Here is a 27,234-nt window from a genome sequence, read left to right as displayed (position 1 = left end):
ATGTTGAAAGGACTAGATAGGGTGGATATAGAGAGGGTGTTTCCAATGGTGGAGGGTGTCCAGAACTAGAGGGCACAGCCTCGAGCTTCAGAACAAAGGTGTGGGGGAATTTTTTTAGCCAAATTGGTGAATCTGTGGAATGCTCTGCCACAGTGCGGTGGAGACCAAGTTGTGGGTATATTCAAAGCAAAAATTGTTACGTTTCCAGACTGGTCAGGGCATCGAAGGTTATGGTGAGAAGGCAGGTGTATGGGGTTAAGTCGGAGCTGGTGACTGTTGGCCCTGGAGTAACTGTGTCTGCTTTGACTGCATTCGTGGTTGAAGGACAATTAAACGAATCGAATGTCATGCCATGTCTCAAATTACTAATACATTGTATTTGTCCTTAAACATTAGTCTCAAGAGGGTATCTATCCAATTTGTATCTGAATGAAGATCTACAATCGGCTTTGACTGCCTTCCTAGAGGGAGCTGTTCCTGAGATTTCCCATTGTATTACAGATTGTACACTTCGAGAGTGTATCTTGGCTCTGAAAAGTTTTGTAATGCTCTGTAGACAACAAGAGCACAACACAAATGCATGTTTTTCCGTTTCTTATTAATGGCAATCTGTCTCAGTGGAAAGGCTCCCTCAGCAAGACTCTGCCACGGTGATGAATCCGGTAACTGACCAGGGGCAGTCGGGTGCAAGCCTCACCTGCCACAGAAGTGAAGGATGGGGTAGGAAGTGAGCACGCAGAGGATGATGGAGGCTCGAGCCACAGCCACAGGGATGTCGGTCGACGGATACGACAGCAAGATATCGACATTCACCCTGGAGCCAAAGGTCAGCAAACCACACACTCCTGCAGAGTTCGGAAGGGGACGTGGGTCAGTCACGCAACATACACCCCGCACTGACATTAAAACCCGTGGCTTTCAACTGTCACCCCTCACCTCTCCAAAAGGCCAAGCGCTGGTTCAGTCAGAGCAGAGGAGCAGACATTCCCAGGATAGGTACAGCACCCATGGGACAAAGCAACCCATCTCTCTCACCAGCTCCACATCACTCTTTCTCTTCCTCAACACCAGAGAGAGGGCACCGAGTCTAAGATCCTTGTTTAGTGAAATGCAGAGTGGGTGATAACTCAAACCGGCTAGTAATGGAAAAACTGTTCCACAATCAACACACCAACCCCACAAAACAAGTTAGACGTCAACTGCCTGCTGGGCATGTTCTTCCCAAGCTCACTGCTCCTTCTGCACCACAGCTTTCTCACCCACCACTGAACAAGGGAAAATGGCAGGCAACACCATCGGTCCCAGTGGAACCCATTGTCCAGCTGCTGATCTCAAGCCATAGGCATGAAGGTGAGCTTCAGACCCCTCATGCCCCATCACCACCACTGCTGAAGAGCTCATTCATATCACTCACCTGCACTGAATCCCTCACCCTCTCAATCAGATCACTCAACTCTACCTCCGTCCCTGCTCCCTCACCCTCTCAATCATATTACTCAACGCTACCTCCGTCCCTGCTCCCTCACCCTCTCAATCATATCACTCAACGCTACCTCCGTCCCTGCTCCCTCACCCTCTCAATCAGATCACTCAACTCTACCTCCGTCCCTGCTCCCTCACCCTCTCAATCATATCACTCAACGCTACCTCCGTCCCTGCTCCCTCACCCTCTCAATCATATCACTCAACTCTACCTCGGTCCCTGCTCCCTCACCCTCTCAATCATATCACTCAACTCTACCTCGGTCCCTGCTCCCTCACCCTCTCAATCATATCACTCAACTCTACCTCGGTCCCTGCTCCCTCACCCTCTCAATCAGATCACTCAACTCTACCTCCGTCCCTGCTCCCTCACCCTCTCAATCATATCACTCAACTCTACCTCAGTCCCTGCTCCCTCACCCTCTCAATCATATCACTCAACTCTACCTCGGTCCCTGCTCCCTCACCCTCTCAATCAGATCACTCTACCTCCGTCCCTGCTCCCTCACCCTCTCAATCATATCACTCAACTCTACCTCAGTCCCTGCTCCCTCACCCTCTCAATCAGATCACTCAACTCTACCTCAGTCCCTGCTCCCTCACCCTCTCAATCATAACACTCAACTCTACCTCAGTCCCTGCTCCCTCACCCTCTCAATCAGATCACTCAACTCTACCTCAGTCCCTGCTCCCTCACCCTCTCAATCATATCACTACCTCAGTCCCTGCTCCCTCACCCTCTCACTCAACCCTATCTCAGTCCCTGCTCCCTCACCCTCTCAATCAGATCACTCAACTCTACCTCCATCCCTGCTCCCTCACCCTCTCAATCATAACACTCAACTCTACCTCAGTCCCTGCTCCCTCACCCTCTCAATCATATCACTACCTCAGTCCCTGCTCCCTCACCCTCTCAATCATATCACTCAACTCTACCTCAGTCCCTGCTCCCTCACCCTCTCAATCAGATCACTCAACTCTACCTCAGTCCCTGCTCCCTCACCCTCTCAATCATAACACTCAACTCTACCTCAGTCCCTGCTCCCTCACCCTCTCAATCAGATCACTCAACTCTACCTCCGTCCCTGCTCCCTCACCCTCTCAATCATATCACTCAACTCTACCTCAGTCCCTGCTCCCTCACCCTCTCAATCATATCACTCAACTCTACCTCAGTCCCTGCTCCCTCACCCTCTCAATCAGATCACTCAACTCTACCTCAGTCCCTGCTCCCTCACCCTCTCAATCATATCACTCAACTCTACCTCCGTCCCTGCTCCCTCACCCTTTCTCAATCAGATCACTCAACTCTACCTCAGTCCCTGCTCCCTCACCCTCTCAATCATATCACTCAACTCTACCTCAGTCCCTGCTCCCTCACCCTCTCAATCATATCACTCAACTCTACCTCAGTCCCTGCTCCCTCACCCTCTCAATCATATCACTCAACTCTACCTCCATCCCTGCTCCCTCACCCTCTCAATCATAACACTCAACTCTACCTCAGTCCCTGCTCCCTCACCCTCTCAATCATATCACTACCTCAGTCCCTGCTCCCTCACCCTCTCAATCAGATCACTCAACTCTACCTCAGTCCCTGCTCCCTCACCCTCTCAATCAGATCACTCAACTCTACCTCAGTCCCTGCTCCCTCACCCTCACAATCAGATCACTCAACTCTACCTCAGTCCCTGCTCCCTCACCCTCTCAATCATATCACTCAACTCTACCTCAGTCCCTGCTCCCTCACCCTCTCAATCATATCACTCAACTCTACCTCTGTCCCTGCTCCCTCACCCTCTGAATCATATCACTCAACTCTACCTCGGTCCCTGCTCCCTCACCCTCTCAATCATATCACTCAACTCTACCTCGGTCCCTGCTCCCTCACCCTCTCAATCATATCACTCAACTCTACCTCAGTCCCTGCTCCCTCACCCTCTCAATCAGATCACTCAACTCTACCTCGGTCCCTGCTCCCTCACCCTCTCAATCAGATCACTCAACTCTACCTCAGTCCCTGCTCCCTCACCCTCTCAATCAGATCACTCAACTCTACCTCAGTCCCTGCTCCCTCACCCTCACAATCAGATCACTCAACTCTACCTCCGTCCCTGCTCCCTCACCCTCTCAATCATATCACTCAACTCTACCTCAGTCCCTGCTCCCTCACCCTCTCAATCATATCACTCAACTCTACCTCTGTCCCTGCTCCCTCACCCTCTGAATCATATCACTCAACTCTACCTCGGTCCCTGCTCCCTCACCCTCTCAATCATATCACTCAACTCTACCTCAGTCCCTGCTCCCTCACCCTCTCAATCATATCACTCAACTCTACCTCCGTCCCTGCTCCCTCACCCTTTCTCAATCATATCACTCAACTCTACCTCGGTCCCTGCTCCCTCATCCTCGCAATCATATCACTCAACTCTACCTCGGTCCCTGCTCCCTCACCCTCTCAATCATATCACTCAACTCTACCTCGGTCCCTGCTCCCTCACCCTCTCAATCATATCACTCAACTCTACCTCAGTCCCTGCTCCCTCACCCTCTCAATCATATCACTCAACTCTACCTTGGTCCCTGCTCCCTCACCCTCTCAATCAGATCACTCAACTCTACCTCAGTCCCTGCTCCCTCACCCTTTCTGCCTCCTGTCTGACCATTCCAGACTCATTTTGTCAGTAACGTAGGAGCTCAGTGGGTCAGGCAGCATTCGTGGTAGGAAATGGACAGTTGAGAATGCTAACCCCAACCCCACATCTGAAGGTGACTTAACGTGTATAAAAAGCTGAGCAGATGGGATGCAAATAAGAACAACAGCGTCTTATTCCATCTGGCACACATTCAAATTCTCCAATTTCAGATAAACTATCCCTTTTCCCCCTCCTTCTGATCTACTCATTTCTCCCCACTGCCCCCACCATATTGTCTCTCATCCCCACACTCTTCCCACCGCCGAACCCCAATTCCCATGCCTCAGCGCCCCGCTATCGGAACCCACTGACCACAGCACCAGTCTCCCCGCTCCCCAGACCGCTCTCGTCTCGTCCCACCCCTTCTTGACACTGGCTCTCCCTCCTCATGTTCACTCAAGGTGAAGGGTGTCAGCCCAAAATGCCCACTGCTCATTCCTCCCCCCACCACAGATGCTGCCCGACCTGCTGTCCTTCCACTGCTCTGCTTTACAGCCCCTGCAGTCCCTCACTATCTCCACCCTACCCCCCAATTCAACTCCACCTCTGGTGGGCTGGGAACTCGATGCCCCCCCAACCCACCAAGAGGTTTTGCTTGCTCCAGTGGGGCAGGATAGACTGTCCAGTTCGGCATCGTACCTGTGCCTGTGTACACAAACAGGCAGACCAGCACAGCAGCAGTCACCACCCTGCTCCAACGCTGCATCGACGATCTCTCCATGCTGTGGAACACTGGGATACTGCTCACGTGGCACTGCCGATGGGAGGAGGAGAAACGGCTTAGCAACAGGCCCGCTAGCCTCCCCTTCCCCTCAGGCGAGGAGACGCAGGTCTACCATCACCGACATACGCCGTGAAACTTGTGGCAGTACAGAGCAAGACAAATCACTGAACGTCACAGCACAGTCCAGGCCCTCTGGCCCACGACGTTGTGCCAACCCGTTAACCTACTCCCAGACCAATCCAACCCTTTCCTCTGTTCCCATTCTCAATCACCCATGTTACAAAAAATAAACAGCACCGAGGCCGTGCGCTCAGGAACCTGACTACGCAACGGTAGCAGAGTGCTGAACACCACACCTCACAGTACAGGGTTCAGTTCCAGCCGCCGTCCGTGAGCAGTTTGCACACTTTCCCCTGACCCCCTTCCCTCACATAGCACCAAGATGCACGTTGCTGTTGGCAGGTTAATCGGTCATTGTAAATGGTCCCAGAAATGGGCGAGGATTAAATCAGGGGTAGCAGGTTAAAGGGCCGACTTCAGGCTGATAATATTTACTGAGATGCTGTTGGCACTGGAGATTTAGGGAGAAGTGGAATAGGTTAGGAGCATAGGGGCCTGAGTGAAGATTTGATTGAGGTATATAAAATTATCAGACAGGGTAAATGCAAGCAGGAGGTCCCACTGCAGCTGGAGGAGGACCAGAACCAGAGGTCATGGGTGAAAGGCGAAATACTTCACTCAGGGTGGTGAGAGTGTGGAACCAGGTGACGGCAGAACTGCTGGATGTGGGTTTGGATATGTACGTGGATGAGGTGGGTATGGGGGACCATGTCGGACCAAGTTCAGCAGCTGGGATGGCTCCAGGGCTGGGTTCTGTGCTGTAGTGCTCCTTGGCACCACAGCTCAAGAACAGAGAATTCAGACCTCTGGCTGCAGAAAAGCATCTGCACCGAATCTTTTAAAATCTGAACATGCTGAGGACAGGAGAGGGAGGCAGCAGTTTTGGAAACGGAGTCAGAGCTGATTCACCAAACGGAGATAGAGTGAGACCTAGACCTCGCCGGGCAAAGCCAGCATTTTTGACTCGGTGAAGCCAGAACAAAATGATCCTTGAGGAGAGGTTGGACAATCCTGGCGGCCTGCAACTCTACTTCAGGACATCGAACAGGAAATAGTTACAACTCCATCAGTCCCAATCCTGGCGGCATGCAACTCTACTTCAGGACATCGAACAGGAAATAGTTACAACTCCATCAGTCCCAATCCTGGCGGCATGCAACTCTACTTCAGGACATCGAACAGGAAATAGTTACAACTCCATCAGTCCCAATCCTGGCGGCATGCAACTCTACTTCAGGACATCGAACAGGAAATAGTTACAACTCCATCAGTCCCAATCCTGGCGGCATGCAACTCTACTTCAGGACATCGAACAGGAAATAGTTACAACTCCATCAGTCCCAATCCTGGCGGCATGCAACTCTACTTCAGGACATCGAACAGGAAATAGTTACAACTCCATCAGTCCCAATCCTGGCGGCGTGCAACTCTACTTCAGGACATCGACAGGAAATAGTTACAACTCCATCAGTCCCAATCCTGGCGGCGTGCAACTCTACTTCAGGACATCGACAGGAAATAGTTACAACTCCATCAGTCCCAATCCTGGCGGCATGCAACTCTACTTCAGGACATCGACAGGAAATAGTTACAACTCCATCAGTCCCAATCCTGGCGGCATGCAACTCTACTTCAGGACATCGACAGGAAATAGTTACAACTCCATCAGTCCCAATCCAGCATTCTTGCACTGCACATTATTTCCTCAAGAACCCCATTCCCCTCTGAGAGTTGTGGCTGACGTTTCCATCTTCAATGGCATCTACCTTGAAAGACCCACAATAATGCCCTCTGCTCATTGCTACCACCAGGGAGGAGGTACAGCAGCCTGAAGACGCACACTCAGTGTTTTAGGAACAACTTCTTCACCTCCGCTATCAGATTTCTGAAGGAGGCCTGAACACTAACTTACTACATTCGTCTCTCCTATTTTTGCACTATTTATTTTATATAGTTCTTATGTAATACACTATGCTGCAGCTTCAAAACAAATTTCACGATGTGCCAGTGATAACGAACCTGACTCTGCGTCACCATACTCACATAAAACGTCCTTCACTTTCAGTGTCCTCCAGACATCAGCTAACGAGAACTTCTCCCTTTTGACTTCACACAAAGCCATAAGCTTGTGCCCACAACCTCTTCACTGCCTTAGCATCAAATGAATGTCTACCTTCTGAGTCTAACCCCACGGCAGCCCTCTCCCATCCCTCAAACCACTCGAGTAAATCATTTTGGCATCCTCCCCAGGGTCTTCACATCACACCCAAGGGCAACTGCCAGAACTGGATAACCAATACCCACAGACTCAACACTCCCTCCCGGTTTACGCAGTCTGTGCTATTTATGAAGCCCAGGATATCCAGTAGCAAACTAAACCCCCTCCCCCCACACATCCAGCAAGGCACTGACACCCCCTCCCGCACATCCAGCAGGGTACAGACCCATCTCCCCGCACAACCAGCAGGGTACAGACCCTCTCCCCGCACACCCAGCAGGGTACAGACCCCTCTCCCCGCACATCCAGCAGGGTACAGACCCTCTCCCCGCACACCCAGCAGGGTACAGACCCCTCTCCCCGCACACCCAGCAGGGAACAGACCCTCTCCCCGCACAACCAGCAGGGTACAGACCCCTCTCCCCGCACACCCAGCAGGGAACAGACCCTCTCCCCGCACAACCAGCAGGATACAGACCCTCTCCCCGCACATCCAGCAGGGTACAGACCCTCTCCCCGCACAACCAGCAGCGTACAGACCCTCTCTCCGCACACCCAGCAGGGTACAGACCCTCTCTCCGCACACCCAGCAGGGTACAGACCCTCTCCCCGCACACCCAGCAGGGTAGACCCCTCTCTCCGCACACCCAGCAGGATACAGACCCTCTCCCCGCACACCCAGCAGGGTATAGACCCATCTCCCCGCACACCCAGCAGGGTACAGTCCCCTCTCCCCGCACACCCAGCAGGGTACAGACCCCTCTCCCCGCACAACCAGCAGGGTACAGACCCATCTCCCCGCACACCCAGCAGGGTACAGACCTTCTCCCCGCACAACCAGCAGTGTACAGACCCATCTCCCCGCACACCCAGCAGGGTACAGACCCCTCTCCCCGCACACCCAGCAGGGTACAGACCCATCTCCCCGCACAACCAGCAGGGTACAGACCCTCTCCCCGCACAACCAGCAGGGTACAGACCCCTCTCCCCGCACACCCAGCAGGGTACAGACCCCTCTCCCCGCACACCCAGCAGGGTACAGACCCCTCTCCCCGCACACCCAGCAGGGTACAGACCCTCTCCCCGCACATCCAGCAGGGTACAGACCCATCTCCCCGCACACCCAGCAGGGTACAGACCCCTCTCCCCGCACACCCAGCAGAAAGCTTCTGTGCCCATGGGCACTACAAGCTGGAGAGAGTTGCGGGCACAGCTCAGCAGATCACAGAAACAACTTCTCTTCCGTGAACTCACAGCCTCAGTCAATCAGCCAGCATAGTCACAGCCCCGGAAAGTCCCTCTTCTCCCCGCTTTCCCAACAAACGCTCCTCTCTCTGCCTCACACCCACACGCTCTTGTTCATGGCCCCCAGTGCCACGACTGAGAAATGGAGAGCTCCCTTCACGTGCCGGCAGAACTGTACCTGGAAGCCGAAGCAGATAGTAGGAACAGCATTGAGCACCATCATCCAGGAGGAGGGACTGCAGAGAGAGAAAACACATGAACTTTACTGTCGGCTCAACCCCCCCTCCCAGCGGAAAGATCGAGAAAAGACTGGCTTTATTTCCTACACGTACACTGAAACACAGTCAGGATTCTGCTGGGCCAGTGTCACCGTGCTTCCAGCTTGCCCCCAAATCACTCACCCCGAAGCTGGAGCAGTCGGAGAGTCACCGGCAAGTGCTTTGCGCCAGACGTCCAGCTCTGTTCTGGCAGTGAGCAGAGAACCCTCCAGGCGCAGGAAGAGACCATGACCCCGAGCCACCCTCCAACACGAACTCTAGAGTAACTCTACAGTCTTCCCTCACGCACAGCCCTCCACTTCTATCATCCAGGTGTCTGGGTTTCTAAACACCCTAATGTATCCACCATCCCACTGCAGGCACCCAACTCCTTTAAAAAAAAGAAAAAACCCTACCTCCGACATCCCCCATACTTCCCTCCAATCTCCTTAAAATTACACCTCCTTGCATTAGCCATTTCCACCCTGGCTGTCCACTCGATCTATGCCTCATTATCTTCACCATCTCTATCGTCCCCTCTCATCCTCCCTTGCTCCAGAAAGAAAAGCCTGAGTTTGCTCACAAGACACATTCTTTAATCCTGACAGTAATGCATCACACACCCCACCTAGGCCAGCTAATCCGGGCAGCAATGCACCACACGCCCCACGCAGGCCAGCTAATCCAGGCAGCAATGCATCACACACCCCACGCAGGCCAGCTAATCCAGGCAACAATGCATCACACACCCCACGCAGGCCAGCTAATCCAGGCAGCAATGCATCACACACCCCACACAGGCCAGCTAATCCGGGCAGCAATGCATCACACACCCCACGCAGGCCAGCTAATCCGGGCAGCAATGCATCACACACCCCACGCAGGCCAGCTAATCTGGGCAGCAATGCATCACACACCCCACGCAGGCCAGCTAATCCGGGCAGCAATGCATCACACACCCCACGCAGGCCAGCTAATCCAGGCAGCAATGCATCACACACCCCACGCAGGCCAGCTAATCTGGGCAGCAATGCATCACACACCCCACACTGGCCAGCTAATCCGGACAGTAATGCATCACACACCCCACGCAGGCCAGCTAATCCGGGCAGCAATGCATCACACACCCCACGCAGGCCAGCTAATCTGGGCAGCAATGCATCACACACCCCACACTGGCCAGCTAATCCGGACAGCAATGCATCACACACCCCACGCAGGCCAGCTAATCCGGGCAGCAATGCATCACACACCCCACGCAGGCCAGCTAATCCGGGCAGCAATGCATCACACACCCCACACTGGCCAGCTAATCCGGACAGTAATGCATCACACACCCCACGCAGGCCAGCTAATCCGGGCAGCAATGCATCACACACCCCACGCAGGCCAGCTAATCTGGGCAGCAATGCATCACACACCCCACACTGGCCAGCTAATCCGGACAGTAATGCATCACACACCCCACGCAGGCCAGCTAATCCGGGCAGCAATGCATCACACACCCCACGCAGGCCAGCTAATCTGGGCAGCAATGCATCACACACCCCACACTGGCCAGCTAATCCGGACAGTAATGCATCACATGCCCCACGCAGGCCAGCTAATCCAGGCAGCAATGCATCACACACCCCACGTACGCCAGCATCTCGTCACAGTGGCTCAGAAACAGCTTGCTGAACCATAACAAACCGGGCAGAAGGAGACAGCACCTACCGGGTGGGAATGTGCCCAGTATCGACGCCTTGGTCTGGCCACACGTACTTGACGATGACTATAACAGTCACATACCAAGTCCCCAACACACTTAGGGTGCTAGAGTAAAAGAAATAGACATCAAAACCGGGCGTAAATATCAAGAGCAAAGGCTGACAAATATTTCAAAGGTTTGAGTTCAAAGCTCCTTGATTGCCATGTCAAATCCTGGTTCAGGTCAGCTGCGTCACTCTTTAACAGGGTGCAAGTCCTGGTGAACGGTACACATGAATTCCAGGAGTTAGGCCCAGTATCGACTGCCCCAAGCCAGCGAAGTACAGTTCAATCAGTTCCAAACTCGGACTGCTTTGCAAGGCCTGTTTAATATTATTCATCATAAATACCCGCTGGTGATTTTGGGCTCTACCTACTACTGTGGTGCAGCTGCTAGCCAGGAGCACCCATCTCACCACGAGCACTAGTCCGGATTTCTCCCAAGCAAAAGACACCAGTACTGTCCATACCCACCGTTCCCTAGTTACGTACAGCCCAGATATGAACAAGCTCACATATCATTGCATGCAAAAATTCCTACAAACAGAATGTTTCCACCTACAGTAATTGTCTTTATTAGTCGATGTCCTGCTTTACAATACTTCGATGGCACAGTGAGCATATGGAGTGATTTTTGTGCAGTTCTTGACACAGACAGAATCAGCTGTTGGACAAAGGCACAGCTTGTGCCAAGTCAATGTCCAGCTAGCCAGGTTCCTTTGCCGAGCGACACCTTCCCCAGCCATCCCCTCGTGATAACCCTAACCAACACGCAGAGACAACTGCCCCATTCTGTGGCTAATGAGCAATGTGCTCAACTGTCCACGGAGCACAGATGGGACATGGGTACAGGAATTCATGGTGGGCAGGGAGTGGCGTGCTTCACCAGCTAAGAAACAGCTGGACGGAGGGGTCAGGCATCCTCACTGCCAAGCCTTCCCGGCTGGGAGCGTAGCGATGTTTGGCTGGAACTCCGATTAAGGACAGGCCATATTCAAAGCTCAAAGTAAATTTATTACTGAAGTCCACAAAGTCACCATTAACTATCCTGAGATTCACTTTCCTGCAGAATGCAAAGAAATCACATAGAATTTATGTAAAATACACAGACAAATCATGCAAATAAGTAAATAAATAACACTCGACGCAAGTTGAGATGAGTGACGTTATGCACACTGGTTCCGGAGTCTGATGTTCCTGAACCCGGTGGTGTGGGACCTGACGCTCCTGAACTGCCTCGCCTGGTGGTTGTAGCGAGTAGTGGGCATTCACTCGACGATGGAATTGACAGCAAGGCATCATGGTCAATACAAGGGACAGACAACAGAAGCACCAAATTATCAAAATCCCACTGAACAGAATGAGGTAACGAAAATGCAATAGGCATAGATGGAAAGACTGGGAGAGGGAGAGAGAGAGGGAGAGACACACACACACACACACACAGAGAGGGGGGGGGGGGACAGAGAGACAGGCCAAATGCAGGCTAATGGGACCAGCTCCTTGGTCAGAAAGAACAAGATGGGCTGAGAGGCCTCCTTCAGTGCTCTACTGATTCTATAATGACATCCTCACTAGGGAAACAGTGCAAAATCTAGCTTCCTTCGTGCCACAGCTCTGGAGAGGCTTTGCCAGGATGACATCCTGTTCAGCAGGGTCCACTCAATATGGTAACTGAGCCCGGTCAATCTGGTCTCAAGGATTTGCTCTTCACTTTCATTGTTCTCTGGAATCATAACTGCTCTGACAGAGGGGTTCCCATTGAGGGCACAGGAGGGGAAGGTCTGAAGCCAGTGGACAAGGGGGTGTGGCTGAGGGTTTCAGCTGTGTGTGGCCAGGTCTGCTGACCAAGGACCAGCAAGTTGATGGGTGTGCGTGGAAATTCCCAAGCTGGGCAGAGGGGACTCGCACAGCGCACGTCGGAGGTGCTAGAATTCCAGAACTCCAGGGGGCTGGGGATGGAGACCGACAGGGAATGGAACAATGGGGGAACCAGGGACCACTCAAACATCAGGAGCAAGGACGAGAGGAGTGAGAATTTTGGAGGTGAAAGGGTAGACAGCTGGTGAGGTTGCCAAGACTTGGTGATCACCCATCTTCAGTCTGTGAAGGTGACCGGGTTTCCCATCCCCCTCACCCATCAGTCTGTCACCTCGTACACCAAGGGACAACAAAGGCACCAGCTTATGGACCCAATGTTGAATTCTACAACTCGGTCCGTATCCATCATTCACTGGTGACACCAGTCCACTTTGCTCCTCGTCCATTGCTTTCCTCTCCGGGAGTGGAGGACGTGCCAGGAATGTCCTCCCGTCGGCATTTCACAACTCTCGCATTCCTTTGTCTCGTTCTCACTCTCAGATACTCCCATTTGCTCACCGACAGAAATCATTGCTTACAGATTATCCCCAGGGTCACCCCAGTTTTACCCAGAGATATCAAACCTCGCTTCTTCCCAAAGATGATGACTGACCATCTGGAATTTTCTATTTTTACTTTGGATTTCCAGTTTTATTTTTTTGATTTGCAGACAGGCTTGAGTGATTGGCTTTGGGATTTCAAGGCAGGTAGAAGAAGAGATGAAGAAGTATTTTGAAACAATTCCAATGCAGAAAACTGGATGGTCAAAGGTCAAGGGTGCAGGAACGGAGGGTAGGGTAGGAAAACTGAGGAAGGGATGATCACTGACTTATCTCACAGGCTGAGGGAGGTGGTCATGGCAAAGCAAATGAAAGGGAAGAGGCTGAGGTTTGGGGTGCCTGCCAGTTTGTTTTCAAAGAGAATGGAAGAGCATGCTTCTCTCCAGCAGCCATTAACATGACTGATAATATCGGAACATGACTGCTGAACAACAAATGCTGCACACAGACAACTCCGGCTGGAATCGGACACACCACTTTGTCACCAGCACAAGGACCAACTGTTCAATACAGTACAAACACTAACCTGGCGTACTTCTGGAACCCAATCTCTTTGGGAATGGAGAGAGGTAGGATGACGAGAATGGAGATGACCGAGATGGTGAATTTGCGGTTACTATACCAGTGGCCATAGACAGCAGCATCCCCTTCATGTGTGTGCAACACTGCCCCAAGTACTGCAAGGCAAAACCAACCACTCACATCACTCACCACCAACTACCTTCCTTAAAACATTTGTTTAGATGCATCAACCCAGGGCTAGAGACAGGGGGCAAACAATTCCCAGAGGGAGGTGACTACATCTGCTGCTCAGACTATGTTCATGTTTGATTAAATACTTCAGTTAAACACCATGAAGGGCGTGACATTGAGGACTAATGTAGCAGCTCGATTAGCCCATGTTCATAACTAAAGGGAGAATACAGGGTTCACGGAAGGATCCTTGGCAGTATCGAGCAGCAAACTAATGTTGCAGCTCTATACAACCCTGGCTAGCTCACCCTTAGCAGTATCGGTCCACTCGACAGAGAAAGATGTGAAGTTTTCGAGAGGGTGCAGAGGAGATTGACCAGGATGCTGCCTGGATCAGAGAGGGTGCAGAGGGGATTTACCAGGATGCTGCCTGGATCAGAGAGGGTGCAGAGGGGATTTACCAGTTTGCTGTCTGGATTAGAGAGGGTGCAGAGGGGATTCACCAGCTTGCTGTCTGGATCAGAGAGGGTGCAGAGGAGATTGACCAGGATGCTGCCTGGATCAGAGAGGGTGCAGAGGGGATTTACCAGGACGCTGTCTGGACCAGAGAGGGTGCAGAGGAGATTCACCAGGGTGCTGCCTGGATTAGAGAGGGTGCAGAGGGGATTTACCAGTTTGCTGTCTGGATTAGAGAGGGTGCAGAGGGGATTCACCAGCTTGCTGTCTGGATCAGAGAGGGTGCAGAGGAGATTGACCAGGATGCTGCCTGGATCAGAGAGGGTGCAGAGGGGATTTACCAGGACGCTGTCTGGACCAGAGAGGGTGCAGAGGGGATTCACCAGGATGCTGCCTGGACTAGAGAGGGTGCAGAGGGGATTTACCAGGATGCTGCCTGGATCAGAGAGGGTGCAGGGGAGATTTACCAGGATGCTGTCTGGATGAGAGAGGGTGCAGAGGGGATTTACCAGGGTGCTGTCTGGATCAGAGAGGGTGCAGAGGGGATTCACCAGGATGCTGTCTGGATTAGAGAGGGTGCAGAAGGGTTTTACCAGGAAGCTGTCTGGATCAGAAAGGGTGCAGAGGGGATTTACCAGGATGCTGTCTGGATTAGAGAGGGTACAGAGGAGATTCACTAGGATGCTGCCTGGATTAGAGAGGGTGCAGAGGAGATTACCAGCACGCTGCCTGGATGAGAGAGGGTGTAGAGGAGATTCACCAGGATGCTGCCTGGATGAGAGAGGGTGTAGAGGAGATTCACCAGGATGCTGTCTGGGTCAGAGAGGGTGCAGAGGAGATTCACCAGGATGCTGTCTGGATCAGAGAGGGTGCAGAGAGGATTTACCAGGATGCTGCCTGGGTCAGAGAGGGTGCAGAGGGGATTTACCAGGATGCTGTCTGGGTCAGAGAGGGTGCAGAGAGGATTTACCAGGATGCTGCCTGGATCAGAGAGGGTGCAGAGGGGATTTACCAGGATGCTGCCTGGATCAGAGAGGGTGCAGAGGGGATTTACCAGGATGCTGCCTGGATCAGAGAGGGTGCAGAGGGGATTTACCAGGGTGCTGTCTGGATCAGAGAGGGTGCAGAGGGGATTTACCAGGATGCTGTCTGGGTCAGAGTGGGTGCAGAGGGGATTTACCAGGACGCTGTCTGGGTCAGAGAGGGTGCAGAGGGGATTCACCAGGATGCTGCCTGGATCAGAGAGGGTGCAGAGGAGATTCACCAGCATGCTTCCTGGATTAGAGAGGGTGCAGAGGAGATTCACCAGCATGCTTCCTGGATTAGAGAGGGTGCAGAGGAGATTCACCAGGATGCTGCCTGAATTAGAGAGGGTGCAGAGGAGATTCACCAGGGTGCTGCCTGGATTAGAGAGGGTGCAGAGGAGATTCACCAGAGTGCTGTGTGGGTCAGAGAGGGTGCAGAGGGGATTCACCAGGACGCTGTCTGGGTCAGAGAGGGTGCAGAGGGGATTTACCAGGACACTGTCTGGGTCAGAGAGGATTTACCAGGATGCTGTCTGGGTCAGAGAGGGTGCAGATGAGATTCACCAGGATGCTGTCTGGGTCAGAGAGGGTGCAGAGGGGATTCACCAGGATGCTGTCTGGGTCAGAGAGGATGCAGAGGGGATTCACCAGGATGCTGTCTGGATCAGAGAGGGTGCAGAGGGGATTTACCAGGATGCTGCCTGGATCAGAGAGGGTGCAGAGGAGATTCACCAGGATGCTGTCTGGATCAGAGAGGGTGCAGAGGGGATTTACCAGGATGCTGTCTGGATCAGAGAGGGTGCAGAGGGGATTTACCAGGATGCTGCCTGGATCAGAGAGGGTGCAGAGGAGATTCACCAGGATGCTGTCTGGATCAGAGAGGGTGCAGAGGGGATTTACCAGGATGCTGTCTGGATCAGAGAGGGTGCAGAGGGGATTTACCAGGATGCTGCCTGGATCAGAGAGGGTGCAGAGGAGATTCACCAGGATGCTGTCTGGGTCAGAGTGGGTGCAGAGGGGATTTACCAGGATGCTGTCTGGGTCAGAGAGGGTGCAGAGGAGATTCACCAGGGTGCTGCCTGGATTAGAGAGGGTGCAGAGAGGATTCACCAGGATGCTGCCTGGGTCAGTCAGCATGTCTCATGAGGACAGGTTGAGTGATCTGGGCCTTTTCTGTTTGGATCGGAGGAGGATGAGAGGCAACTTGATAAGAGGTGTACAGGATGACGAGCACCTCAGTGAGTGAGGATGCCAGAGGGGTTTTCCTGGGGCAGAAATGATTGACACAAGTGGGTATAATTTCAAGATGATTGGAGAAGAGTATAGCAGGGACGTGAGAGGCAAGCTGTTTATTATTTATCTATTCACACAGAGAGAGATGGGTGTGTGGACCACCCTGCTGGGGGTGGTGGTAAAGGTGGGTATATCAGGGACATTTAAAAAACTCTTAGGTAGGCACAGGGGTGATAGGAAAATGGAGGGCTGTGCGGGAGGGAAGGGTAAGATTGATCTTGGTGTAGGTTAAAAAGTCAGTACAGCATGATGGGCTGAAGGGCCTTTTCTGTGTTTGATCTTCTGCAGTTCTCATGTGTGTGGCCTCTGTGAGCAAACGGGTTCCACATTCCCCCATGGAACAACCGAAACTGGGAAAAAGAACTGGAACCTCCTGCGGTTACTGAATCCCACTCTTACTACAGCAAGTAAAACAGTAACAGTGCAAATCCCCCCCCCACCCCCCAGACCGGAGAGCGGGCAGCTTTCTCTACCTGCCCAAGACCCGACGGTACACACCAGCTTTCCTATGACAAGCTGAAGCCCAGTGTCTGTAACCATGCAGAATGTGTGCCTATAACAATCATACCAACGATGGCCAGAAAATCTAGCCCGTGTCCACTCAGTCTGGGATGAATTCACCACCTGCTGTGCCCAGTCAACTCATGGCAGTGGGGGTTGGAGTGGTGAACCCACTCATTGCCCATACCATACCAACGCTGCCATCCTCCTCTCCTACCCGACCCAGACACGAGGATCTCCGTCCAGCCCCACTCCCGATGACTTACTCTTGTCCAGCTGGTCGCCGATGATGATGAGGAATGCAATGCAGGTGCCAAAGGTGTAGACAGCGATCAGGATGTCACAGATTGTGCCCACCATCTGTCCACAGACCGCCCGCACCACCTCCTGGTACGTGGCTTTGCCACTCACTTGTGAACAGTAAGCCAGGATCACCAATCCAGCAATTATAAACAGCAGCAAACACTAGAAAAAAAATCACACATTTGGCTGATTGCCAGCGGTTCGGGAATTAGAATCAGGTGTCATGAAACTTGTTAACTTTGTGGCAGCTGTACAATGCAATAGAGAACGGAAAAAAACGAATTAAAGTGTGTGTATGTAATCAACAGTTACGTTAAGATTACTGCAAGAGCAGAAATAGCACTCCTTGAAGATGTCTTGGATACCATGGAGACTAGTACCCATGATAGAGCCAACAATTCCACAACTTACTTTGATTCTGCGATGCCATTTTCACTGGCAGGATAATCAGAATGAACTCTACCTCAGACCTTTGCCTTAACTGCAAAGCTATTGCATATTCTGTATTGTTTTGCCGCTCCTGAATGTGATTTTGCATAGAACGGTCTGTCTGGCTGGCAGACCATTAAATGAAAGCTTCCCAATGTACTGTGCATCCGAGGGTCCAGTGGAAGTCGGTGAAAGCATTAAGGAATGGCGGCTCTGGCCCTGTACTCACTGAGGCCTGGCGGACACTGAAAGGCCTAGATGGTGTGGAGAGGAGGAATCAAGACCAGGGAACACAGCCTGACTACAAGGAGAGAAGAGGAGGAATTTCTTTAGCCAGAAGGTATTGAATCTGGAAGCCAGTTCGTTGGGCATATTTGAAGCAGACATTGATGTTACTGGGAAAAGGCAAGGGAAGGCGATTGTGAGGGATAATGAATTGACCTTGATCAAATAGCAGAGCAGACTCAATGGGCAAAACAGCCTAATTCTGCTCCTATGCCTTATACTCCACCGAGATGTAACACTGAGCGTCATAGGAAGTCATTCCTGCCTGTGGCCACCAAACTTTACAACTCCTCCCTCGGAGTGTCAGACACCCTGAGCCAATAGGCTGGTCCTGGACTTATTTCCACCTGGAATAACGTACTTATTATTATTTTATTCATGGTTTTATATTGCTATATTTCTACACTATTCTTGACTGTACCAAAACCCAATTTCCCTCGGGATCAATAAAGTATGTCTGTCTGGTTTTATGTAGTAAACCAGTTACCTCTGTTACCTACTCCCACCCCATTACACTAAAGTGTCTCCAAAAGCTTTGGGGGCTGGAGTTGGCATAGGCGGAGAGGCCCAATGACACAGCCACTGCCTCGGACCTCAGCTTACCCAGGGAGCTGGTCGCATGGAGTCTGCGCATTCTTCCTGTGTCTGGGCGGGCTTCCTCCCACAAAGAAGTGCAGGTGAGGTGGGTGGAATATGTGGGTGAGGGAATCCAAGATTACGTTTTATAGGGAGAAGGATAATAAATCTGCAATGATGGAATGGCAGAGCAGACTTGATGGGCTGAATGGCCTAATTCTACTCCCATATTTTATCGTTTTCCCCCTCTGCTGAAGGCAGACACTGACACAAGGCCAGGGTTGGCTGGCTGCACTCTTTCCTGAAGCACAGGGTTTAAGCTCTAACACCTAGCCTGGGAAGTGCAGCACACAACATCGGGCTCTACGTGAACAGTCACAGAGTTGTACGTTAGAGAAATGAGTCCCTCGGTCCAGCTCACCCAGGCTGACCAAGATACCTAATTAAGTGGGTCCAACTTGCCAGTATTTGTCCCACCTTCCTCGAATCCTCTCAGATCAATGTACCTGTCTAAATACTTCTGAAACATTGTAGTTCTAAGTAGTCCACCTCCCACATAGCCCAGCACCCCCACTCTGTGGGAAACATGTCCCTCAGACCCCCTTTCCCCTCTCACATTAATCCCATCAGGCTCCTGAACCAGCATGGCTAATTTCATTCACAACTACTCTGAACTGATTCCACCTCCTGCAGAATCACTCTGAAAGCCTCTTTAGAACTCACATTCTCAAGATTACCTTTTTTATTGCACAGTTTGGATCAGTTTGCACATTATGTGTTTGTTAGTCTTTCTTTAGGCATATTTTTCATAAAATTCTACTGAATTTGTGTCTAAGGAAGTTCTCAGTCATCCAAGTCATCGCATATCACACAGCAAGTCAGGGCAGCTGGACTTGCTGCGTTGTCTGGGAGACGTTGCTCCACTCCTCCGGGAGGCTCCTGATCCGTGGATAGCAATCACATGAGCATCATTAAGAGTCATCGAGGTAGTAAGAGGGTCGTTAGTGAACGGAGGTGTGGGTAGAGATGGTAGGACTGCACTGTAAGTAGCTGATAGGGGGTGTTGTACCCCACCCCCTCTGTTCAGGGATGGGTGTTCCAGTTTGACAAAGATGCTTTCTTTCAAACCACCTGCCCTCCCTGGCCAAAGTGTGCATGTTGTTATCAAAGGAGTATCCCTCGTCCTTTAGGTGTGGATGTGCGGCCGAGTCCTGCCCTGGGGTGTTAGCCCTCCTCTGTCTGTGAAGTGGTTGCAGTTACAGGGGAGTGTCTGGGGAAGGAAGAGTGAGGAGCGATCCCTGTGGGGGGGCAGAGAAGCTATGCCAGCCGGAGACTTTGGATCGGGTTATGGTGGGAGGGAAAGAGAAATGGGCCTTTTGTTGACTGTCATTGCTTTATATTTTTTTGGAGGAGGAAGTCCGAGAATCAGAATGGGAGTGCTGCGGGTGCCATTTTGATTTTTTCTTCTCATCAGGGTTGAGAGAGGCGGGACTGTGCAGGCGTGTGACGTCGGGCAGTGAAGTGCGGAAGATTTAAAAGGAACACAGCCTTGTGCGGCGGGCAGCGGAGTGAGCCGGGAGCAGAGTGAAGGCTTAAGGGCTTTGGCTCAATGGGCTTAGGCAGAAACAGGCGAGACAAGGCAGGTTTAGTTTTCAGTTTTTCCTGCTATTTGAGGAAAGGGGGGAAGTATGAGTGTGAGGGCAGCTTGCTGTTCTCGGTGTCGGATGTGGGAGGTCCTGGAGTCTCCTAGCCTCCCGGACGTCCACATCTGCGCCAGGTGCGCCGAGCTGCAGCTCCTAAGGGACCGTATTAGGGAACTGGAGCTGCAGCTCGATGACCTTCGTCTGGTCAGGGAGAGTGAAGAGTTGATAGAGAGGAGTTACAGGCAGGTGGTCACACCGGGGCTACGGGAGGCAGACAGGTGGGTCATGGTTAGCAGGGGAAAGGGGAAGAGTCAGATACTAGAGAGTATCCCAGTGGCTGTACCCCTTGACAATAAGTACTCCTGTTAGAGTACTGCTGGGGGGGGGGGGGGTCAGGGACAGCCTACCTGGGGGAAGCAACAGTGGCCATGCCTCCGGCACAGAGCCTGGCCCTGTGGCTCAGGGTAGGGAAAGGAAGAGGAAGGCAGTAGTGATAGGGGACTCGATAGTTAGGGGGTCAGATAGGCGGTTCTGTGGACGCGATCGGGAGACCCGGATGGTAGTTTGCCGTCCTGGAGCCAGGGTCCAGGATGTTACTGATTACGTCCAAGATGTCCTGAAGTGGGAGGGTGAGGAGCCAGAGGTCGTGGTACATATAGGTACCAATGACATAGGTAGGAAAAGGGAAGGGGTCCTGAAAGGAGAATATAGGGAGTTAGGATGGCAGTTGAGAAGAAGGACCGCAAAGGTAGTAATCTCGGGATTACTGCCTGTGCCAAGCGACAGTGAGAATAGGAATGGAATGAGGTGGAGGATGAATGCATGGCTGAGGGATTGGAGCAGGGGGCAGGGATTCAAGTTTCTGGATCATTGGGACCTCTTTTGAGGCAGGTGTGACCTGTACAAAAAGGACGGGTTACACTTGAATCCTAGGGGGATCAATATCCTGGTGGGGAGATTTGCGAAGGCTATTGGAGAGAGTTTAAACTAGAATGGTTGGGGAGGGTGGGTGGGAATCAAATTGAAGAGACTAGGAGAGAGGCGGTTAGTTCACAAATTGAGAAAGCTAGTAGACAGTGTGTGAGTGAGGATAGGCAGGTGGTAGAGAAGGGGAGCACTCAGACCAAAGATGTAGGGGAGAAGAAAGAAAAAGATAATAAAGTTGTTTGCACCGTTAGGGATAAACAGAGAATAAGAGATGGAGAGTTTCTTAAATGCACCTATTTTAATGCTAGGAGCATTGTAAAAAAGGTGGATGAGCTTAGAGCATGGATTGATACCTGGAAATATGGTGTTGTAGCTATTAGTGAAACATGGTTGCAGGAGGGGTGTGATTGGCAACTAAATATTCCCGGATTTCATTGCTTCAGGTGTGATAGAATTGGAGGGGCCAGAGGGGGAGGTGTTGCATTGCTTGTCAGAGAAAATATTACAGCGATGCTTTGGCAGGATAAATTAGAGGGCTCATCTAGGAAGACTATTTGGGTGGAATTGAGGAATGGGAAAGGTGTAGTAACAATTATAGGGGTGCATTATAAACCACCTAATGGGGAGCGAGAATTGGAGGAGCAAATTTGTAAGGAGATAGTAGATATTTGTAGTAAGCACAGGGTAGTGATAGTGGGAGATTTTAATTTTCCATACAAAGACTGGGAAGCCCATTCGGTAAAAGGGCTGGATGGTTTGAAGTTTGTAAAATGTATGCAGGATAGTTTTTTTGCAGCAATACATTGAGGTACCGACTACAGAAGGGGCAGTGTTGGATCTCCTGTTAGGGAATGAGATAGGTCAGGTGACGGAGGTATGTGTTGGGGAGCACTTCGGGTCCAGTGATCACAATACCATTAGTTTCAATATAATTATGGCGAAGGATAGGACTGGACCCAGGGTTGAGATTTTTGATTGGAGAAAGGTTAACTTTGAGGAGATGCAAAAGGATTTAGAAGGAGTGGATTGGGACAATTTGTTTTATGGGAAAGATGTAATAGAGAAATGGAGGTCATTTAAAGGTGAAATTTTGAGAGTACAGAATCTTTATGTTCCTGTTAGGGTGAAAGGAAAGGTTAAAAGTTTGAGAGAGCCATGGTTTTCAAGAGATATTGGAAACTTGGTTTGGAAAAAGAGGGAGATCTACAATAAATATAGGCAGCATGGAGTAAATGAGGTGCTCGAGGAATATAAAGAATGTAAAAAGAATCTTAAGAAAGAAATTAGAAAAGCTAAAAGATGATACAAGGTTGCTTTGGCAAGTAAAATGAAAATAAATCCAAAGTGTTTCTACAGTTACATTAATAGCAAAAGGATAGTGAAGGATAAAATTGGTGCCTTAGAGAATCAGAGTGGACAGCTATGTGTGGAGCCAAAAGAGATAAGGGAGATTTTGAACAATTTCTTTTCTTTGTTATTCACTAAGGAGAAGGATATTGAATTGTGTAAGGTAAGGGAAACAAGTAGGGACGTTATGGAAACTATGACGATTAAAGAGGAGGAAAAGCTGGCGCTTTTAAGGAATATAAAAGTGGATAAATCTCCGGGTCCTGACAGGATGTTCCCTAGGACCTTGAGGGAAGTTAGTGTTGAAATAGCAGGGTCTCTGACAGAAATATTTCAAATGTCATTAAAAAAGGGGATGGTACTAGAGGATTGGCGTATTGCTCATGTGGTTCCGTTGTTTAAAAAGGGTTCTAAGAGTAAACCTAGCAATTATCGGCCTGCCAGTTTGACGTCAGTAGTGGGTAAATTAATGGAAAGTATTCTTAGAGATAGTATATATAATTGTCTGGATAGACATGGTCTGATTAGGAACAGTCAACATGGATTTGTGCGTGGAAGGTCATGTTTGACAAATCTTATTGAATTTTTTTGATGAGGTTTCTAGGAAAGTTGACGAGGGTAAAGCAGTGGATGTTGTCTATATGGACTTCAGTAAGGCCTTTGACAAGGTTCCACATGGAAGGTTAGTTAGGAAGGTTCAATCGTTAGGTATAAATATTGAAGTAGTAAAATGGATTCAACAGTGGCTGGGTGGGAGATGGCAGAGAGTAGTGGTGGATAACTGTTTGTCAGGTTGGAGGCTGGTGACTAGTGGTGTGCCTCAGGGATCTGTACTGGGTCTGATGTTATTTGTCATATACGTTAATGATCTGGATGATGGGTTGGTAAATTGGATTAGTAAGTTTGCAGATGATACCAAGATAGGTTGCATTGTGGGTAATGAAGTAGTTTTCAAAGCTTGCAGAGAGATTTAGGCAAAGTTAGAAGAGTGGGCTGAAAGGTGGCAGATGGAGTTTAATGCTGTTAAGTGTGAGGTGCTACATTTTGGTAGGAATAATCCAAATAGGACATACATGGTAAATGGTAGGGCATTGAAGAATGCAGTAGAACAGAGTGATCTAGGAATAATGATGAATAGCTCACTGAAGGTGGAATCTCATGTGGATAGGGTGGTGAAGAAAGCTTTTGGTATGCTGGCCTTTATAAATCAGAGCATTGAGTATTGGAGTTGGAAAGTAATGTTAAATTTGTACAAGGCATTGGTGAGGCCAAATTTGGAGTATTGTGTACAGTTCTGGTCACCGAATTATAGGAAAGATGTCAACAAAATAGAGAGAGTACAGAGGAGATTTACTAGAATGTTACCTGGGTTTCAGCACCTAAGTTACAGAGAAAGGTTGAACAAGTTAGGTCTTTATTCTTTCAAGTGTAGAAGGTTGAGGGGGGACTTGATAGAGGTATTTAAAATTATGAGGGGGATGGATAGAGTTGACGTGGATAGGCTTTTTCCATTGAGAGTAGGGGAGATTCAAACAAGAGGACATGAGTTGAGAGTTAAGGGACAAAAGTTTAGGGGTAACATGAGGGGGAACTTCTTTACTCAGAGAGTGGTAGCTGTGTGGAATGAGCTTCTAGTAGAAGTGGTAGAGGCAGGTTCGGTATTGTCATTTAAAGTAAAATTGGATAGGTATATGGACAGAAAAGGAATGGAGGGTTATGGGCTGAGTGCAGGTAGGTGTGACTAGGTGAGTGTAAGCGTTCGGCACAGACTAGAAGGACCGAGATGGCCTGTTTCCGTGCTGTAATTGTTATATGGTCATTTCTTGGTCTGTTCTGTTGTACTCTGCAAAACCTGGTGGGCATGCTACATTGGCACTGGAAAGCATGGGGGCTCTTGTGAGTTTTCCTCAGGCTGCATTGGTTGTTGATGCATTTCACTATGTTTTGACATCCATCTAATAAATCAGTCCAAATCCAGACTGCCAAGGAGACAGGTGATGGAGTAACATCCAAAGATCAAGAGGCCCACCTTGTGCTTAGGACATCAACAAGATGGATACGAAAGCCTTCAGCACCAAGAACAAGGAGCTGAACTGGAGCTGATGCCATTGTTGCAACCCTTCCTGGGCGGCAAGCTACCGCAGCGGTTAGCACCACAGCGAGGAATTCCTCTGGGTGGTTGTTTCCTCCTAGACGTACTGACTGGTCATTGTGAAGTGTCCTGTGATTGGGCTGGGGTGTACAAAAATTCACAAAGCCAATCGCGGCCTGACAGGAGGCTCAGGTGCTGGAAACCCTGACCAGCAACACACACAATGCTGGAGGGACTCAGCAGGTCAGGCTGCATCCAGGGAAAAGAGTAAACAGTCAACATTTTGGGCCTGGACCCTTCATCAGGACTGGGAAAAAAGATGGTCAGAGTAAAAACCTGGGGTAGGGGAGTAGGAAGTGCAAGGCGGTAGGTGAAACCAGGAACGAGAGGAATGAAGTAAAGATGTGGGAAGTTGATTGGTGAAAGGGCTGGGGAAGGGGGTATCTGATAGGAGAGGACAGAGGCCATGGAAGAGAGGGAAGGGGGAGGAGCAGCAGAGAGAGGTGATGGGCAGAGAAGGAGACGAGGCAAGAGGGGGAAATGAGAATGGGAATGTTGAGGGGAGGGGGGAGATCAATTACCAGAACTTTGAGAAATTGCATCAACATCTACAGCTTGACCCCAAACTGGACCCCCTGCAATTTGCCTACTGTCAACTGATCGACAGACACAATAGCCGCAGCTCCACACACCGTCCTTACACATCTGGAGAAGGATGCTTATGTGAGAATGCTGTTCTTGGACTACAGTTCAGCATTCAATGCCATAGTTGCATCCAGGCTCGACAAGAAACTGAGAGAACTCGGCCTTGACCTTGTCTTGTGCAGCTGGATCCTGGACTTCCTGTCAGATTGTCGGCAGCTGATAAGAGTGGGCTCCCTCACCTCCACCCCTCTGACTCTCAACACAGGAGCTCCTCAGGGCTGCATACTGAGTCCCCTCCTTTACTCCCTGTATACCCATGATTGCACCTCCACCCACACTCCAATCTGTTAATTAAATTTGCCGACAACACTACGTTGATTGGCCTAATCTCAAACTGTAACGAGGTGGCCTACAGGGAAGAAGACATTTCTCTGACACAGTGGTGTCAAGAAAACAACCTCTCCCTCAATGTCGCAAACACAAAGGAGCTGGTTGTGGATTACAGGAGGAATGGAGACGGGCTAACCCCTACTGACATCAATGCATCTGGAGATAATTAATGTACAGGGACTGGACGTTCATGGTGAAAATGAGATTGCCAGAGAACCACCTGCAAAGTCACCCAGCGACATTTGTGGGTGTGGCACGCTCCAGATTCCGTTTGCTGGAGATGGTCACCAATGGAAATGTAACACAGGACATGGCCTCAAGAAATGAGAGCTGTACCTGTATCTTATCATACCACCCAATCCCCATGGGACCCGTCTGTTTTCCATACAGATTCAGATGTATTTATTATGTATACTTTGAAAAATACAGAGAATGATGTTGATTGTTTTCACAAGGACGTGCTGAGGCAGCTAGTAAGTGTTGTCACACGAATGGGCACCAACATACCACGTGCCCAATGCTCAGCAGGACAACACAGAAGACAAGAACCGAACAGTCAAACCAGCCCCATTCCTCCCTCCCTCCCATAGATAGCCCTCCAACTCAAGACAGGCCTCTGGGCCTCCAGTCTCCTGCCACTGGGCTGTCACTTCCGATCAATACCAAGGTTACCCTGTATTCATGAAAATTTGGGTCTGATTTCCCTTGCCATGAGGTCTTGCCCTTGGTAGCAGTGGAAGTGTCCTAAACCCAGACTTGTGCACGTACCATCGAGAAAGAGAAGCTTTAATCCGGTGGAAGAGAAGCAAGTCAACTGGAAGTTAGAAGCCAAATACTTAGTCACTTTTGCCTCTGACAGTTATCCATTTGAGGATATCTTCAAACCTCAGAATGTAAAACGTAAAAGGACCTTTCACGCTGAATATTGTGCAGTTGTTTTACAAGCAGATACAGTGTGTAGTCAGACTTAGAGGAAGGACAGGCATATGATAGGGCAAAATCACAGTCAGTAAGATGAGTTGCAGTGTAACACGGGGGACAAAATAAAAAAGGTGACAAATACAGGACAGAAGGTGTTATATTTGAATGGGTGCTGTGTAAGGAAATTATAGTGCAGTTACAAATTAGCACGTATGACATTGTTAAATACAGGCTAGGATGTGGTCTGCAAAATACAACAGGAGACAGAAAAAAAGCATATAAGAAGGTCAATACCACGATAGGCATGGGGATTTCAATCACTAGGTAAACTGGGAAAATCAGTTTGGTGCTGGGTACCAAAAGATGGAATTTGTAGAATCCCTACGAGGTGGCTTTTAGAGCAGCTTGTGTTTAAGCCCACTCGGGGAATGGCAATTCTGGTTTGGGTGTTACGTAATAACTCCGATTTGGTTAGGGAGCTTAAGATAAAATAGCCCTAAGGAGACAGTGATCATAATATGATAGGATTCACTCTGCAATTTGAGGGGGGAAACTGCAGTCCCATGTATCAGCATTACAGTGGAGTTTAGAGGTCTGAGAGAAGAGCTGGCCAAAGTTGACTGGAAGGGATAACAGCAAAACAGAAATGGCTGGAGCTTCTGGGAGCAGAAAAGTGCAGGACAGACAGATACACCCTAAAGAAGTGAGGACGGGCCACTGGCTGAGAAGTCAAAGGCAGCAAAAAGCAAAAGAGAGAGTGCGTATAAAAGAGCAAAAACTAAAGGGACGTCAGA

General features: G+C 50.3%; 1 protein-coding gene across 4 annotated transcripts in view; it reads right to left on the bottom strand.

The window, feature by feature from the left end:
• The window catches only part of slc38a7 (solute carrier family 38 member 7), a 117,632-nt gene that overhangs the window by 82,437 nt on the left and 7,961 nt on the right, over positions 1 to 27,234 (bottom strand). For all 4 annotated transcript variants that reach the window (XM_059992486.1, XM_059992489.1, XM_059992488.1 and 1 more), the window contains 6 exons: positions 17,149 to 17,347; positions 13,441 to 13,591; positions 10,462 to 10,560; positions 8,667 to 8,724; positions 4,821 to 4,935; positions 698 to 845 (listed from right to left, as the gene is read on the bottom strand). In XM_059992486.1, coding sequence (XP_059848469.1) covers positions 698 to 845; positions 4,821 to 4,935; positions 8,667 to 8,724; positions 10,462 to 10,560; positions 13,441 to 13,591; positions 17,149 to 17,347 — 770 coding nt within the window. The remainder of the gene's footprint in view (positions 1 to 697; positions 846 to 4,820; positions 4,936 to 8,666; positions 8,725 to 10,461; positions 10,561 to 13,440; positions 13,592 to 17,148; positions 17,348 to 27,234) is intronic.

This window comes from Hypanus sabinus, chromosome 17, assembly GCF_030144855.1.
Source record: "Hypanus sabinus isolate sHypSab1 chromosome 17, sHypSab1.hap1, whole genome shotgun sequence".
Classification (NCBI taxonomy): Eukaryota; Metazoa; Chordata; class Chondrichthyes; order Myliobatiformes; family Dasyatidae; genus Hypanus; species Hypanus sabinus.
This window is presented reverse-complemented; position numbering and strand designations above follow the sequence as displayed.